Raw genomic sequence first — 17,327 nt, forward strand, 5'->3', positions numbered from 1 at the left:
AATGTGTGATTATGTATTTTCAGTGTCTGTGTACCAACTGCAACTTATTTTCAATAAAGAATTTAAAATGAAAAGAAGCGGCCTGAAAAAATTTGGTAACACTTTATTTAACCAGGTGAGCACAGGGAACAAGGGAACTGCATCAGTTCAGAGATAGATCAGAGATCAATCGCCTCGAGGAAACTTACAGCAGCACTTCGAGTTCTCAACCTGCCAGGCAGGAACTACGGATCTGCTAATACAGAAGAAATTAACTGAAAATAAAGGGAAGACATAAAAACTCCTGGAGAGTATATGCATTTCGTTTCCTCTGAATTTTACAAACCAAAGGAACATACAGGGGGAAAAAAAAAGTTGACGTTGTAGATCCATTGCTGACTGGATGTGGCACAGGCAGGTGGCATCGAAAGTGAAGCACCCAAGTGCCAGCACAGTCAGGTCTGTCGTGGGTCGTGGTAGTGTCACGGGCATCAGGCCCGGCTCTGCTCGAGAGGAACCCGACTCGAAGCAGGAACATGGAAGCATTACTACTTGCAATATATTCATGCATTTTATAAACAGCCATGCAGCCAAATCCTCCCCTCCCCACTTCAGGGCATGCAGTCTGGCCCCTGTGCTGAATACAACACGCTTAGGTATTCAAAACAGCCTTAATTATTTGGAAAAGAAACCAAAAGCACTTTGCAGCCTGACAGCAAGCAAAAAATAAGTATAAGGCAAGAAAAAATTTCTGTAGCCAGGACTAGCTCTTTAGTAATAGTCTGAGCTCGTGTTCATATAAATGCTTATATAAAAGCAGTATTTTATCACTTAAAAATTACATAAATTAACTTCAACATGTTAAAATAACTAAACCTGGTCTGCAAGGATGGGCAAGAATCAGACACTTATTATAGCCGTGAAAGTGCTCTGCAGGGAGGTCTCGTCACTCCATCGCATCAGAGCTGCTGCTGGAGGAGTCGCTTCAAACGATGCAAAGATTCAACTCCCATTTCCTAGAGGTGGAATTTATAGATGACAAGCAACAGAAGCAAAGCTACTGCAGACCGATATCACCAAGGGAGGTACAGGATGTAAACACTCCATACAGTCTGAACAAATTATCCTTGTTAGTGTAGACCACTGTAAACAGATAAATGCACTTAAAGGCACTGCAGATAAACATGGTCAGTGATCAGCAGCATTTAATGTCCCAACACGCTGTTGCTTGGAACTACCACCATTAATACATCCAAGAAATTAGAAACATGGCAGTCATTAAATAAAATTACTGTGAAGTGTGCTTTACAGGAAGTAAAGCTTTAACATTATGATTCTACATGCAGTGCTACAAAATAAGTTTCTTTAAAGAACATGTTACATAAAAGGTCAGAGGCAACTTCAAACCTCAGGTTCAACTCATCACACTGATCAGTCCAATTCTTCAAGTAGTAGAATTAACTCAGTTTTCAAACAGGAATATTCTTTGCTGCAGCCCAATATTTATAGACACACAACTGAAACGGTCTCATTCACTGGTGAGTAGGATCTTTTCCTTTTAGTAGGATCTTTTCCTTTTCAGCATCTTTGCACCCCTGACTACTTTGATTTCCATGGTCACAGAAATAGCACACAAATCAGAGTATACGGGAAGCCACTGCTGCTTCCATTCATTTCAGTGATTCAAAATCTCCCCCCACCCCCCACAAAAGAAAGAAAAAACCCAAACCAGATGCATATTCCACTATTGTGTCCCCTGTCAGTCGTCAGATCAGAAAGCATTTTCTCAGCTATTGCGTTACAGGAGAAAGGTGGCCCCCACCTGCCCACCCTGCGATTTTGCCCTAATTCTACTCAGGCATTTTGGAAGCTCAAACTTTGGATGTTAATTAGCTACGGTGCAGTCCAGTGATCCCTTTGCACATTATTTATGAACAGCACTGAGAGGGCTCTCTAACAGTTACCTGCATATGAGTACTCAGCTGGCAGTGGCTCTCAGCCACACTACACTGTCAAACCTCATTCCAAAAAGTGCATATTCATAGACAAACTCTTTTATTGGTCTTCAGGAAAGCTAACTTATAATTCTACTGATTGCTTGTAAAGAAGGGAACTCCTCATCCTCAATATGCAAAGCTTTATGGGTGACAATGTCCTGCTGAGTTAGTACTTGCTTACATGTTGGGCAGATGCAGCAGTCAAGATCAGAGTTGGAGTCCGTTTGCCAAACGTGCTTTTTGTTCTTTTTGGATTTGTTTGAACTTTGCTTTTCTTTGATTCTGAAATCATTGTGAGCAGAAAGCAGTTCTTGTTGCTTAACTGTGTCCGGCAACAACACCAACAACTCATTAAAAATTTTCTTGAAATTATCCCCAAGCAGTTCTCGGCAACTTTTGTAATACTGTGCTGCAGAAATCAGCCCCTTCAGTGAAAAGAAAATTGGAATGGTTAGAAATTTAAAAAGGAAAAAAAGTCCTATTCACCTAAAAATGAACTCACTTTTTCCCAGGCCACATCATCCTCACTGCTTTTTTTTGCTACCTTAGCACTACAAAAGAGCTACAGTGGAGCAGAGGAAAAGAAAACCTGTGCAGTCCACCCACTAATACCAAATAGTGACAGACGCACAGTATGAACTGAACAGAGAGGAAGATTTCAGGAACGGGAAGGTTCTTGCCCACTCACCTGTCTGAATTGCCCAGAATGAGTTTTAAACTTATTGAACTTGGACTCATCGCTTTGGAGAAATTCTTTAATGGATTGTATTAGCTGAATGTTCCTTTGCTGAAAGTTCTCAGGTATCAAGTATGACCCATGACAAGATTTTGGCCTGCATTTGGGGGAGGGAAAAATAAAAGAAAGAAGGAATTTGATACTGCTTCATGTTATAAAAAAGATATACATTATCTGGCTATTCTTTTCTATAGGATGCATTCCCTCCTGCAGTAATGCAGCGGGAGTAATCCTGTGGGATTACTGCATCAGATTCCAGCTTTACCTAGACAGAACACATGAAATTCTAATTTAACGTAGCCTTGACTAGTGATTTTGTAAGAAAGGTTCACTGAAAAGGCATGACAACAGACCATGGCATGAATAAAGCAGAATGGATTAATACAGACATCTGTATTAAACTTCCAAAAATTTTTCCCTTCCCAATTTTTTATAATCTCAGCTCTCTAGCCCAGAAGGGCTCAGCCAGAGACCAGCTACTAGAAAGATCCGAGCAATGAAGGCAGGCATTTAGGGGTTGTCAAGAAAAGCAATCTGCAGCACCTTGCTTCTAGGAGTCAGACAATCAACTGAAAGATTAAAGAAATATGTTGTAGCTGTTGTAGAACTGTGTCCAAACAAACTTAGAAAATAGAAGGCTGTGCTACCAATCCACACGTTTTCATTTCCTCAGACTTGCATCCAAGCAATGCTTGTCCCTGTTTTCACAGGAGTCTCCTGACTGGCCGTGGGACTCCACAGCAGAATCATTACATGGCTGGTCTCTGGTGCAGCACCTGCTTACAATAACCCCCTCAGAATATTTCATGCTTCATCTGAAGGCTCTATGACATACCTGAGACACAACGTGTGGAGTAACCCTAACTCAAAGGACTTTTACTTACTCTTTCAAAGATGTAGTGACAGGTTCAGAGATATTGGTGGCTGGAATAACAGCAAAACCTGGAGGGGGTTTACTAACAGGCACAGACAGTCCTGGAGGCGGAGGAGGACTCTTTAATAGCACCACAGTGTTAAAGCCTAAACGAAAGCAGAAATGGGCAGGCAATTAGAGCACATATCTGTGGCACCCACATACCACCATCTGTAATTAACACCAATGGTCTGATGTACTCTCAGAAGCACCAGGAAGTTACAAGTCAACAGTACATGCCACTATATCAGAATAAACCTAAAGAAATTAAAGAGGTGGAGATCCATTGCCCCTACAGTCAGGTCAAGAAGCACTTCAGAGTGGCTGATGTTACTCTACAGAGTACTAAACTATTGAGTTAATTTTTCACAAGGCACTAATCAAAAAAAACACAAACCCAACCCCACTCAAACTCCTGATGGTAAAACACGTTATTAAAACAAATGGAAATCGCTCCAGAAGCCACAACAGAACTAGGCATCGCATGTTCTAGTGTACTTCACCTACAATTATCCACAGAGCAGCACAGAACAAAGCAGCTATGCAAGTCATCTCCTAATGCGGTGCCGCTTTCATTAAAACCACTGCAGGTCACATTTGTTGCTACGCTGCTCCAGTTTTACAGGATTATGGCACCACTAAAAGTAAGGGCATTGCATCGCTGCGAATGCAGAACAATTGACCAAGGAAGCCAACTGAAAAGTATCAGCAGGTACAGATCACAGCTAAAGAGGGACCTCCTTTGTCCGTGGGAGCTTCCAGACACACTTTTGTGCTCATTAGAAAGACAGTGACATGTAAAGACTGGCTGCTCATCTGTGAGGCCCCCCCAAAATACAGACACCTGCATCAGACTCGTTTTACAGAGGACATTCAGGCCTGTCTGTGTTTCCCAAGCTGCCTTTTAATTTCAGCCATGTTTCTCCAAGCTACAGCCAAGCAAAGCTGACTGTGCCCTGGCCCCGTAGTGCTTACCTGGTGGTGGTGGCATTCGAGCTGATCCTGAGCTCCCAAGTGCTGGGAAGTCTTCCTGAGGTAAAGGGCATTGGTTAGTCACTGTGGGCTTTTTAAGGCCAGGGGGCTCTTTGGGTGTACTACAGATTGCTAACGATTTTTCCGAATGACCATTCATGACAGTTGTGGATCTGTCAGGGGCGTGAAGAGCAGAGGATGTGTTTGGTGTCTGCTCTGCTTCTGGCAGCTTTTCAGCGGATGATTTGGGAAACGCTGTCTCCTGAAACTGGTGTGGGGATGATGGTCTCTGCTTCTCAATCCCCATCCTCTTTTTCTTGCTCACTTTTGTAAAAGTTTGTGAGGTAGAAGCTGCCAGCAAGGATGAGACGTCAAACATTGTTGGTGTGTTTCTGATCTCCTGCGTTGTCAAGCCACTACCACTGTCTTCATCATCTGACTGACAGAGTTTATTGCTCTTCTTACTTCCTTTAGTGCTATTCAAGGAGGATGTTTTCTTGGCTATCTGATTTACACACGGGCTGCCAATGGCTTTGACCACGTTTTTACTGGAACCATTGTTCCACGCAGACGTGATGTTAGTTATTGTTTTACTGTTAGGCCTCATTTTTGACACGAGAGCTGGAAAATCCTCCTCTTGAAAAGCTGTTTTCTTTGCAGTTGCTGTGTATGTCAAAGACATCCCAGAAGAGATCGTAGGTGCTGCAGAGGATGACAAGCTTGGGAAATCTTCTTCTTTAAGCTTAACCGCTGCTAGCTGGGCAGAGCTGTGAGAAAGGACAAGCACACATAGTTACACCAGCAGGGCAGAGGCAGCAGGACTCCACCAGGCAGAACAAGCTCCATACCTGACTGCAGTCTTCCTCAAACTTATCACTTAGGGTGGTACAGCAGGCATAATTTAACAGAATGTAACTACCCTCAGGCTTATAAACCATGCCTGGAACGAGCCTCCTCAAAGCAGTCACGCCAGCCTTGCTGTGTTGTCAGTACTGTCTTAGCACACCTTACCCTGACCAGCAGACCATTCACACAACATTCAGAGGTGCATTCTGGCTGCCACATCCTGCAGAGATTCTATTTGAATTACCACCCATTTAAGGAGAGGATGAATTTTAAAACCCATAGCATATGGCTCCCTCAAGATAAGCTACTGAATTAAAGAAGTGTCTGGAATTAATACTGAGAACTTCCCTGCAATTGCAGCACTAACAAAAAAAAAAAAAAAAAAAAATCAAGCCATGAACTGAAGCAACAGCCTCTGCTGTTCATGCAGGAGACCAAGACAGAAACAGTCTGAAGCAGAAGAGGAACTGGGGAAGGGAAGCACTTGAAGCCTAAGTGATCTGTAAAATCATTTTCTACAGAAACAGAACCCGTGTAAGTTTCTACATCAGCTCTCAACACTGCAGCCTTGAACAAACTTACCCTTGTAGAGGTCCCACTGCTGAACCAATTGCTGGAAAGTCATCTTGGCTTAAAGCACCATTAGCAGCTGCTTCTTTTGGAGTTTTGACAAAAAGAGCAAAGAAATATTTCAACTGAAATCCATTCATTTCAGAGGGAAGCTATCACTGAACATGACAGCAGTATTAACAAGTTTCATTTTCAGCAGCTGATGAGGTCATTAACTGACATTCCAAAAAGGAAATTTTAGGCCCATGCATCACTATTTCCTTCAATTAACCACATTCACCATTATGTCACCAGGTACTGGCTTTAGCATGCGGACAATTCATGATACTTATTATGAGCAAAACATTGGCTGGTAAGATACCTGTGAGGATATCCTGTAGAGACTAAGATGTCAGTGCCCCCAGCTGCCTGCTCCACACTTCTCCCTGAGGCTAGCACTCAACTGCCCGCACAGGGTTAGGATTCTGAGTATGCTGATGCTTCATTTGGAAAGCTGCTCCTCTGAGCTTTCCTCACACCTCTGCTGCACAGGTGCCCAGACTGCTCAGCAATCAGCTCCCGGGCAGTTATTTTACATTGAAACATAAATCACTTCCAACTTGTATTTGCCTTAAAATGCAGTGCTGTGGGCTGCAGCAGTTCAAGGACAGATTGGTAACAGCTTTGACACACGCAGCAAAAGCTGGGCTAGCAGCAGGAGGAGATAACCTTGCCTCCCATCCCCAGCTGAGCTGTACCCATTAACCAACCAGAGCTCTCAGCAGCACTCAGCTCATTATGAAAGCATATAAACTAAGGGGGAATCCTGTTGTAGGAGCAATAAGGCAGTGAAAAAGGGATCTAAAGCAACAGCAATATCAAAACAACAGCACCGTCTTTATTTGCCCCTAAACCTTATTCATAACAATTAAAAGTTTGATTTGACCAGTTACAGACTTTTACTAGGAGCAACTTTTTCCCAAAAAAGGGAACACTGAGCTTAAGCACCTCAATAAATCAGTTTTTGCACACTAGAGTAGGAAACATCAGCCTGAGATGATAGTTGTGGATAGAGCACCATATATACTGTTGTATGTTGATTGTGTTTGGTATTTATACCCTGCTCCATTTCAAGTGTAACCTGCTGCAAGAACCCCAGCCCGCTCAGTCACATTTCAATGCAAACAGTTGTTAGATTAAGATTCTGCACAGCTGTCCCCGTATCCCCCAGCTTTTGAGAACAGTGCATGGCAATTCACACTTTTGCCAGCCCAATCTCCCAAACCATCATGCCTCCCTGCAGCTGCAGAACATGTTCAGCACTAACCTGGAGTTTCATTTGACAACTTTGGCACGCGTTTGGAGCTGGATCCTTCTGAATCCCTCAGGTCCTCCTTTTTACCTCTACTGCTGCTGTCCTCTTTGTCTTCTACCCGTTTTTTTTCCTCCTGACGTTTTGCTGCTACAGATGCCCTGACTGCCGCTGCAACATCTCTGTCTTCTTCTTCCCTACAGGACAGGGCAGATTTTCTCGGTCAAACAGCAAGGATTACTGAGCACATTTGTCTCACTCCAGCTCTCACCTCTCTGGTGTCAGGTCTGTTGACAGTCCCTGGCCTTGTGCTGCCACCTGCTGAGAAGGCTGAAACAAACCCACTGCTCGGATACACCCTGACACCAGCTGGCAAGATGGGCAACATTTAACCCCTGGATTTGCAAGTTCTACATGGTGATAACAACCCAGGACAGGAGAAACCAACTGGAGTGAACTGGGAGAGACAGTACCAAAGATGCATGGGGACACCTCTCTCACATTTTCAGATGTATGAACGTCTTATTTGTAGGCCAAAGTAATTCTTTGAAACATGGCTTGTCATGAACTCTCAACACATGCACAATCCACATGCGACACCAACACATAAAGTGTTTAGAGATGGACTTTTTCCCCTGGTGAAATTACCAGTAATGAACCAGCTGACTTTCCAGGGAGAAAAAGAAGAAAAATAGATGTGCAGTATGTATAAAGCACTCAGGTCTTGTGTGAATGAATAGACATATAAATGCAAACTTTCATTTCAATACTTAACCCTCTTCTTTTTCCAAAGCATTCAGTCTGGCCACACAGAGATCTGTTTGTTCAATGAAAAGCATGGTCCTTAGAACATGAACTTCATGATTACCCAGACCAAAAAGTCCATTAAACCTGCAAAGACTTATCACTTCAGAAAAGCCTATTTTAAAAGTTGGCACAAAAACAGTTGCTGAAATTAATTTAGGACTCTGATATTAGTTAACCCACACACTGAAGATTACAGTGTTCATTTTCTTTGGCAAGTCCAGAACGCTTAAACTTCACACAAAACAGCTACACTTTCATCAAACACCTGGTCAGCATGCAGGCTTAGACTGAAAATTAGTTTTGCTTTCAACTAAGGATTCACTATGAAAGCTTCCAAATTTCGTACCCACTTCCTTCCTGCTGGTCTACCAAAAGCCTCTTAATAACTAAGTAAGAAACAGCATCAAGAAGCAATAAAATCCACAAAATGTTTTGCCACTCACCTCTTATACCTCCAGCTGCCTCTTCTGTTTTGCTGACTTCCTCGGCCACCCAATCTGCCTGACCTTCCTTGCCTGTTGTACCTGTCCACTTCCTCATAGTCCTCTCCACCGATAACACCTGAATAGGAGGGAGGGTTGGTCATTCTTAAAGTTATTTCTCTAATCTGGGCATCACACTATGCCTGAAAAGGAGCAAAAAATACACTCGTACAAATAAACCTATCTTGATTTCCTTCTGATGATTAAGTAGTATGTAGCCCCCAGGACTGCTACATTAATGGTTGCACTTGATTTTAAGAGTCTTTTCCAACCTAAATGATTCTATGACTGAAATATATTTTGCGATATATAGATTCCACATATTCAAACCTGCAGCTTGAGTTTTGAGTAGTCTCATTTTTATGCAGATTTCTCTAAATAAAATAAAAGTATGCATCTCAATCACAGCACACCAAAGTGGATATGTTTCTCTGGTCTCATGCTCCTCATTCATCACTATTGCTTATATTACAGTTAATATGAAATTTGTGTAATTACTCGTTGGAGAAATTTAGTTTCACTAAAATTATTTATCATCACTGAATCCACACATGGAGGAAAAATAATCAGAGTAATTTAGGAAGGGAAAGACCTCTGGTGGTCATCTGCTCCATCTCCTTGCTCACTGCAGAGCAGACTCTGAAATTACATGAGGTTGCTCAGGACCCTGCCACGCTTACCTTCCGTCCTCCTCTGGTGCCTAGGAGCATAGGTAAACTGGAGGTCTATCTGCCGGTTCTGCCTGGCCTCGGCCCTGTTCTTGCTGTGGCAGGCTGTTTTGTGCGCTTTATAATCTATTTCTGTGCGGAAAGCGTGGGTAAACTGTTCTGTACTGCACCGCCCCTCTTCGCAAAGGAAGTGCTTTTCACGGAAGTGTTCACGAAGGTATTCATAATCGCTGGAAAGAGAGAAGAGGCTGAGCTGCAACTTTCCCAACACATTTTACTAATGGTATATGTTTATTCTTCACTCCATCTTTCAAAGAAGAACCATCTGCCTAGGCTTGTCTTTATCTCCAGGCAAGTTTTCCAACTGAAACCATTTCTGTGCAGTCTACACATACACCTTAATGCACAATCACAGACATTAACCTGAAACTACTGGATACTTGTCACACCAAACTGTATGCAAGGCACGTGTTTCATAAAAGAAAATTGACTTTATCTGCTTTGCACTTAAATGTTGGAGTATTGGAGTTAACACACTACACTGCTGCAGACACCTGCCTGTCACACTCCAAAATGTAACTTAACACCCAACATTAACATTGATGAGGATGACTTTAAAGCACAAATAAACAAAGTTTCTGCAGCTATTGGTTTAAGGAAGAGACCCTACAGCCAATCTGCTCAAACATTCTTGCCCTCTGTCTTCAAGCACTCCTCTTACAAAAACTCAGAGCAGATCAAAACAATTTCTCTAAAAATTTAAGCTACAGAAAGAGAAATTAAACTTTCACAAACCTGTAGTATTCCTGAGCACCATCAGAGTCACAGAAGTGACAAAAATAATGATCTCGTCTTAGATGTTTCAGTAACTCATCATTATCCAAATAACGCTCGTCACAGAATTTACACAGGGGATGCCCACGATGAGAGGTGTCATCTGGATCTCCATGGATTCGATGGCGAGCAAGGTCCTTACGAGTATACCATTTCCGTTCGTACGTAAAAATCTGAAGAAATACACAAAAAATTGAATGAGCTAGGCTCCGCACAACTTACTCACTTGCAGGAGTCAAAAATTTGCTTTAGAAAGATGCAATTTGACAGACACCTAAAAGTTTCAGTGAATAGGAACCAAAATTCAAGAGACTGAATGAAATTACATCTCATTTGTATTTCACTCACCTCAAACACTGGAAACAGATCTAATTCACTTTTCCTTTCACAAGTGTGTGCATTAACATAACGTAACAAACTTTTAAACCTCTATTGGAAAAAAAAAGCCTACTTTTTTATGAAAGTACAGTATTTTGCACACTAACTCAAACAAAAAAGTGGAAGAGAAGTGGCCTGTTTAATGCTCCTCAGACAGCAACTACCCCAACATAGCTACATACAGATGATACAGTTCGGTGTACAAATTCTGCTGTCTTCTGTCCCTTTTAACAAAAGCTATTTTAGTAGAAAGGGTTCTGAAGATGCCAAAAAGATCAATACACCCTTGAGAACAGAATATCCTTTATTTCTTGCCTCCTCAACAAGGAGGCACGACTTATTCCAGGAAAAGGCTCACTTGGCTTAGCTAGGGTTGATTGACCGAAGCTTCTATGAGTTTAAGAACTTCTTTGCAGCCCATATGGAGTCTTCCTCTGAAATAAAAATGTGCTTGCAGTATTCTGAAATTAAAAGCCAACAAATTCTACTATAGTTTGTGACGTCTTTGGGAGAGATGATGATAAACAAGCTTTAGTGATGGCTGCTTAGGCTGACGGTGGAAACACCTCTTAACCAGAGTTCAAAGGACACTGCAACCAAAAGAAGTTGCGTTGGCCTCTCCAACTCACCTCCCTTGAATTAGGGCTATTGATTGCACAACCACAGAAAAGAGAATCAAATTAGTTCAGTGAAAGCTAACCCTGCAAAAAAGATGCATTGGTATTCATTCATCTCAGCCCTGACCACTTCTGGATCTTGCCCCTTTTGGCAATAACCTACAGTTCAACTGGCATAAACCAGCTGTGACACCACCATATAAATGCATTTCTCTAAGCTGACACTCTATTGGTTTCAGAGAAAACAAACACACGTACAAAACCACGTGTACCGAGTTCTAACAAAAACTGCTCATGAATTAAATTCCCTCCTACAGCAGCACACAATGCTGACAACTATTAGGCACAGAGGTTAGCAGTCCCAGCACTCATTTAACAGCAGCTGCTGATTTTGTCTGACATGCTATTCAGACACAGGAAAACACACCAGCTCCAGGGAAAGGTGGAAAAGGTGGAATTCTGACTTTCAGACTGAAAAAAGCTTTGCCTGACTGGCATAACAACAGCTGTTCTATGGGAAATTTGGGTAGGTTAAGCAAAAAGGACAGTGATGGTGATAATAAGATGTGTAGCTTTAAGACCCAGAACAGGCAGACAACTCAGCTTTCCAGTAACTGCTTTATCTTTACCAGGTTGTAAAACACATTTTAAAACAGCCTCGGTCATTTTGTTCGTGTGTACATCAAATACGATGGACCTCAATTGCAGACAACAGTTAAATTTCATTTTCCAATCAAAACAACAAGATACAGGAAATTTGCTCTGAACAAATAAACAAGATAATGAAATATAATTATAGTTCATTAAACCAGCAAGATGGACTCTCATCCTGTACATGAGTCAACTGTAAATGCTATGATGTCTCTGGTGTCAGAAAGAAATCCATCCGGCCCTGATACATTCTGCCTTCTGAACTGGCACCAACACTTTCTCAGTTACAGTTTGTAAAGTCATCACAAGCCTTAATAGATATCAAATCTCTAGTTACAGCTGTAGTGCCTACAGTTCAGGCTTAACTTCCTATCAGGCAGTTAGGGTTTGTTTTTTACACACTGCGGGGGAGGAGCTAGCCTCAGAAGGTTATTAACGTGGTTGGGTTTAATTTAAAACATAATCCATTCAGAACCTTCAGGCCTCTTTCATTAATCAGTTTATGAAAGAACACAAGAGTTGAAATGAAGCAACTGACCTAGCTGCAGGCAGACAGAAGAAATTTAAAAAGCAAATTGGTGCTGTTCAGCCACCCCCTTCTTCCCACCTCCCCAGGTACTGTTGCAGGTCATGTAAGGACTCAGCCCTCCTTCCCACGTCAGGACACAGAACTAGCTCACCTTTAAGTGTTTAACACAGAGCTTGCAACAGAAGAGTTCATGCTGCTTTCTCATGTGCTGTTCCAGATCTGCAAACGTGTTGAACGGCTTCAGATCCGGACACAAGAAGCACTCATGCTGCAGCAACTTCCTGAGGGAAAAAGAAAGATTTACTAAATATTATCCTCTCAGCAACCCGCTACCTTTATCAAAACCAAATGTTCTGTCAGTAGCAGAATTCTGCATTTTTATAGCTCCCCCAGCAACTTGCAATGAGGTTAGCGTCCTGCTTACTCCAAGAATACTTTGTCATCTGTCAGGAACAGGACAGAACCGAATTACTGTAAGAAAGGAGCTGAACAGTTGCTGTCTAAGAAATCCACGTGCCAGTGGTGCACTGCTAGTGTACTAGAACATGTCCGTGCAACAACCCCCAGCTTACTGAAGGTTCAGCTGATGCATGCAAGGTTCACACCCAGTTTAATTACGCTTTCTACTGCAGAAACCAAAGTATATGATGGGGAGCATAAAAAAAAACTGTAATAGAAAAGGAAGAAAAGAAGTAACTCCAATGCTTCCCAACCAGAGCTGAAGGCAGAGCACTGGCCTCAGCAGGAGACCCCACTCACGCACACTTGATTTCTGCCCCCAGAATGGCAATCTCAGCAGCTCTCCAGCAATCAGATCATCAAAAGCAATTCCCAGAGCTGGCGTATAATTAATCAGAGTGTTTCCAACTGCTTCTGCTCACTAAAGCCCATTGCCCAATTCCATAAATTGGAAGTTACACAAAATTATAAACTTACCAGCAAGGCTACATTTTTAGCCCCAGTCAGGTTAGATTAGATAAAACATGTGACTCTCCAAGAAAAAGGTACCACTGCCTACATGGTTTCACCTGTTTTTGTTCGTCTTTCCTTTTAAGTGGTCTTAACTAAACTTAAAGCTTCCTAATAAACATGCTATGAAAAGTATTTTTAGAACACGATGCTGATGCCACATTTTTACCCTGTTTTTTTTTGTTTTTGTTTTTTGTTTTGTTTTGTTTTTTACTTCACCCTTTTTCTCTCCCATTTACAACTAACACCTTTGCAGGAAGAAGATGCTCTTCTTTTCATCTGATGTAGCATACAAATGATTTTGAGGAGTCCTTACGCAACGCAAGAATAAATAACATTACCATAGTAATTTTGCCTTTACTAATTTACAGGCCATACAAGGAATTAAAAGCCTTCCAGCAAGTTTGCTGTTGGTAAAGAAGCAAAAAGCAACTTTTCTTGACAGAGCAACACTCCTGTACTATGCTTCTGTAAATCCAGCCCCCCAGGGCTTGAGGAGCTGCTCTCTTTGACGACCATGGCACTGAGAGCTCATGCCAACCGTGCCGCTCCAGCTCCTCATCCCACCAAAGGCTCCCACACTGCGGGGTGACTAACGCAGGCAGCACGGCAGCCACCATTTCCATAAACCAAAACCACACTGCTGTTAACGCACGCGTTTCCGGCCACGTAAGGCAGATAAGAATATGTGTTTTAGGGACACGTTACAGAAAGGAATTCCGGCGCTTACCTGTACAGCGCATAAACCTCTGCATCCATAAAATAAATGTCATACTTCTTCTCATGCTGCAGCTGGCTAAGTGCTATCGTTGAGAAGGACGTGAGCTTCCGTCCGAAGACAACCTACAGGCAACACAACGCAGGAATCAGACAGAGAACACGTGGGCTGCACGGCATTCAGGATTACAGAGCAGCTCCTCAGCACAAACTTTGTCAGGGATCTCACTGTAGCCTAAGGCTTGGACAACACGCCCCGAGCTGTGCCTGGCCCAGCTGCTTGTCACCACCAGCTGCTGTCCCCACGACTGTCAGCAAAGCAGCGTGACAGCTGCTTATCAGCCTCCAGCAGGAGCACCAGGCGGAGGAGGGTGGGACTAGCCTGGTCTTTGGATTTTGAACTGGATTAGGAAACTCTTTTATGATGCTTTGCTACCACAACCATGCTGAGAGTAAACATCTGCCAGCAATTCAACCCATTCTGCAGCCAGTGTCTGTCCAGAGCCCTGCACTCAGCTGCCTCCTGGCAGGAGATCACCCAGACTTAGTGAGAAATGATGGTACTCAGAGTCTGACAAGGGAACTTCGGCTGCTTCTTTCCTTTCTCACCAGGAAGGTGAGAAATGGAATGCTGCCTCCCTTCCCAAAGTATTTGTCCCCCTTCTAAGGGAACCGGGCTGCTCCCAGTGACCGCCCTGCACCCTGGGCAGCACAGCTCAGCCACCCACAGTGCTGTGTCCTTCCTGAGAAGTCTCGTGCCCTCGGTGTGCTACAGCACACCCCCACTTTGGGAAGTGCTGCTGGGGCAGCAATATTGATGGAATTACCGGCTGGAATTACCTGCAGCAGCTCAGGAAGGCTAAGACACAAATATGCTAATCATCCTGAGTCGTCACAGTGAATACAATAACTCTGGAAATACCTGCAGCCTTCATAAAAGCATTCCATTCGATACTACACGCGCAGTTCAGTCGTGTTAAGTCACTCCTCTATCCCTCTTGTGCTGAAATACCTCGGAGCAAGCTGTGTGCGTGTTCTTGTTTAAAGCTTTCTTTACAGCCAGGCTACTATTAAGTTAACCAAAGTGCTTTTTATATATACACAGGCACACACACACCTCTCTGGAATACCAAGCTTAAAATAAAGAGAACATAAGTCTAAGTTTGTTGGATAAATGCCTAACTTCAGCTATTTAAAAAAATAGTTTCAGTAAAGTTCTACAGACATTTCACCTCAGCCTGAAGCGCGTTTTGGAATAGAGGAATGGATCAAGAAAAGCAGATTTTATCACAGGAGTTCAACGTAACATGAAGTAAACACACCGACTGATCCTCCACGCCTGATCCAAGTACATGTCAGGGTTGCTTTCCAGGTCAAGTAATCCTTCCTAGCACAGCAATTAGGCACCACTGAGAGCACACATTACCATAACGAGTATATCCTGCTTTCCCCTCCATGTGTTCCCTGGTGCCAGCCATCTTTGGAGCTGTTTCCATTTCCTTTGGATGCGTCCCTTACCAGCCCAACCTACACTGATCAGCACAGCACCAGCTGAGGTCTGGTGGAGCTGCCCTTGCCTCTTCTAATTCCACACACACCACGCAAATGAAGAGCCCCTGCTTTACATCCTACTTATACAAACAGTTCATTTAAGGACAGTCTTGATGTGGTTCGTGCCCCCCAGAATCTTTTTTCTTTTCTTAGGGCAGACGGGTGCACACACACAGCAGCATTACAGCTGTGCTTAAAGATGAGGGGAAAAAGAGCCCAGTCATTAGGAAGGACCTCTTGGGCAACTCTAATAGAAGGACGGCTTTTAACAGGTAACAAATGAGAGAAAAAGATGGCTTACTGCACCAAAGTTCAGGCCGCATAACAGCGATTATTACAAACCTGGGAAGATCTCATGGTTAACAGGCCATCTGTGACCCTAAGACAAGCAGCATTAAGGCACAAGAGCAACACCACAGTTGGCTTCTTCCTAATACAGCAGAGGCAGAGCAGCAGCTCCCCAGAGCTGCTGTCAGAGACAAAAATCACTTTTTAAATCTCTTATCTTTCTCCATACAGAGGCTACTCATGCCAGCTTAAAAAAAAAACAACACATCAACATGTCCGGCCTCCACGAAATCTGAGGATCTTGAGCGTGCAGCTTAAGATCTTCAGCCCCTCCAAACTATTTGAACAACACAAGAAGCAGCCGAAGTACCCAGAATTAGCGGGGGGAAGAGGGGTGCCCCCTTTTGCCACAGGGGAGAGGAAGAGCTCCCCTGGTAGACTTATTTTACTCCATTTCCTAAGCGACACAACGCTAGTAACAATTCTTTTCTTCTAAAAGCTTTCATTTCTCTTCTCCTAAAACCTTTTCTTCCTTCACATCAGTCCAGACCCGAGCATCTGTTCCTGCCAACGTCCCCAAACAAAGTTTCCTCCCCCGATCCCTGCTGGCATCAGCCCCCCCGCCGCACCCCCCAAAAGCTCAGGGCCGCTTCCCCAGACCCCTACCGGGGGTCCCCGTGCCGCGACCCCTCCCCGGGGAAGCAGAAGCGGCACGGGGTGGGGGGGGAACACAGCTCACGGCGCACCCCACCCACAGCAGGGCCCAGCCCGGCAGCACCCGCAGGGGAACCGCACAGGCCGGCAGGGCGCGGGGCAAGCCCGGAGCCCCCCCCTTGAGCCCCCATAACCCCGGCTGGGGGCAGGGGCCGGCCCCGAGCCCTCAGCCCCGTGCCCTGGGCCCGGCGGCGGTGCGGACCTGGCGCAGCTCCTCGCGGCACACGGCGCAGTACCGCACGCCGCACAGCGCCCGCATCCGCACGGAGCAGCGGTAGCAGATGGGGTGGTCGCAGCGGCCCAGCGCCACCACGTCGAGCTCCCCGCAGCACAGCACGCACGGCCCCTCCGCGCCGCAGCCCGAGCCCGAGCCCGAGCACGAAGCCGAAGCCGAAGCCGAAGCCGAAGAAGCCGGGCCCGGCCCCGAGGCCGCCATGGCGGCGCCGACCCCGCCGCGGCCTAGGCCCCGCTCCGCCTAGCAACCGCCTCCTGCACCACCGAGACGCGGCCTAGAGCGCCGCCACGCCGCGCGACGCTCTGCCCGGAGGACGACCATAGAGAGAGGAGCGCCCGCCTCTCCTCCACCCGCCCATTACCCGACTTGGGAGGCCCGCGGGGCCACGCCCCCTCGACGTCACGCGCTTCCGCCAGCTCTGACCATAGAGAGGGAAGGCAGAGCGGCGCGCTCGCCGTGCCCTTACAGGTCCGCTCTAGCCGCCTCTCGCTGCTCCGCGGCGGTAATGGGGGTCTCGGCTCCCCGCGGCCGGGGGCAGCGCCGTGAGAGGCCTCAGTCGGGCCCTGCCACACGGCTGGCGGCG

The 17,327-nt window shown here is 44.9% G+C and overlaps 1 protein-coding gene across 2 annotated transcripts; it reads right to left on the bottom strand.

The window, feature by feature from the left end:
- Nucleotides 1-93: 93 nt before the first annotated feature.
- On the bottom strand, nucleotides 94-16,958 carry ZNF598 (zinc finger protein 598, E3 ubiquitin ligase). Of its 2 annotated transcripts, none has more exons than XM_082772865.1 (12): nucleotides 16,712-16,958; nucleotides 13,970-14,082; nucleotides 12,422-12,551; nucleotides 10,057-10,268; nucleotides 9,274-9,491; nucleotides 8,555-8,672; nucleotides 7,320-7,501; nucleotides 6,026-6,095; nucleotides 4,601-5,364; nucleotides 3,597-3,732; nucleotides 2,665-2,809; nucleotides 94-2,401 (listed from the first exon to the last, which is right to left on the bottom strand). In XM_082772865.1, the coding sequence occupies exons 1-12, from the start codon at nucleotides 16,943-16,945 to the stop codon at nucleotides 2,054-2,056; spliced, it is 2,670 nt and encodes an 889-aa protein (XP_082628991.1). In that variant the 5' UTR covers nucleotides 16,946-16,958; the 3' UTR covers nucleotides 94-2,053. The 2 variants fall into 2 exon arrangements, with proteins under 2 accessions (XP_082628991.1, XP_082628990.1); XM_082772864.1 differs by having other exon boundaries at nucleotides 95-2,401; nucleotides 6,026-6,098.
- Nucleotides 16,959-17,327: the final 369 nt, after the last annotated feature.

The sequence above is a fragment of the Aythya marila genome (genome assembly GCF_965140915.1).
Source record: "Aythya marila genome assembly, chromosome: 15".
NCBI classification, from domain to species: Eukaryota; Metazoa; Chordata; class Aves; order Anseriformes; family Anatidae; genus Aythya; species Aythya marila.

Excerpts from the sequence above, each read along its gene's own strand:
- ZNF598 (XM_082772864.1), bottom strand. The coding sequence starts at position 16,945 with ATGGCGGCCTCGGGGCCGGGCCCGGCTTCTTCGGCTTCGGCTTCGGCT. Across the intron at positions 7,502-8,554 it reads GGCAGCTGGAGGTATAAGAG|GGAAGAAGAAGACAGAGATG; the intron begins GTGAGTGGCAAA and ends CCTGTCCTGTAG. Across the intron at positions 5,365-6,025 it reads GCAGTGGGACCTCTACAAGG|CTCTGCCCAGCTAGCAGCGG; the intron begins GTAAGTTTGTTC and ends CCTTTCTCACAG.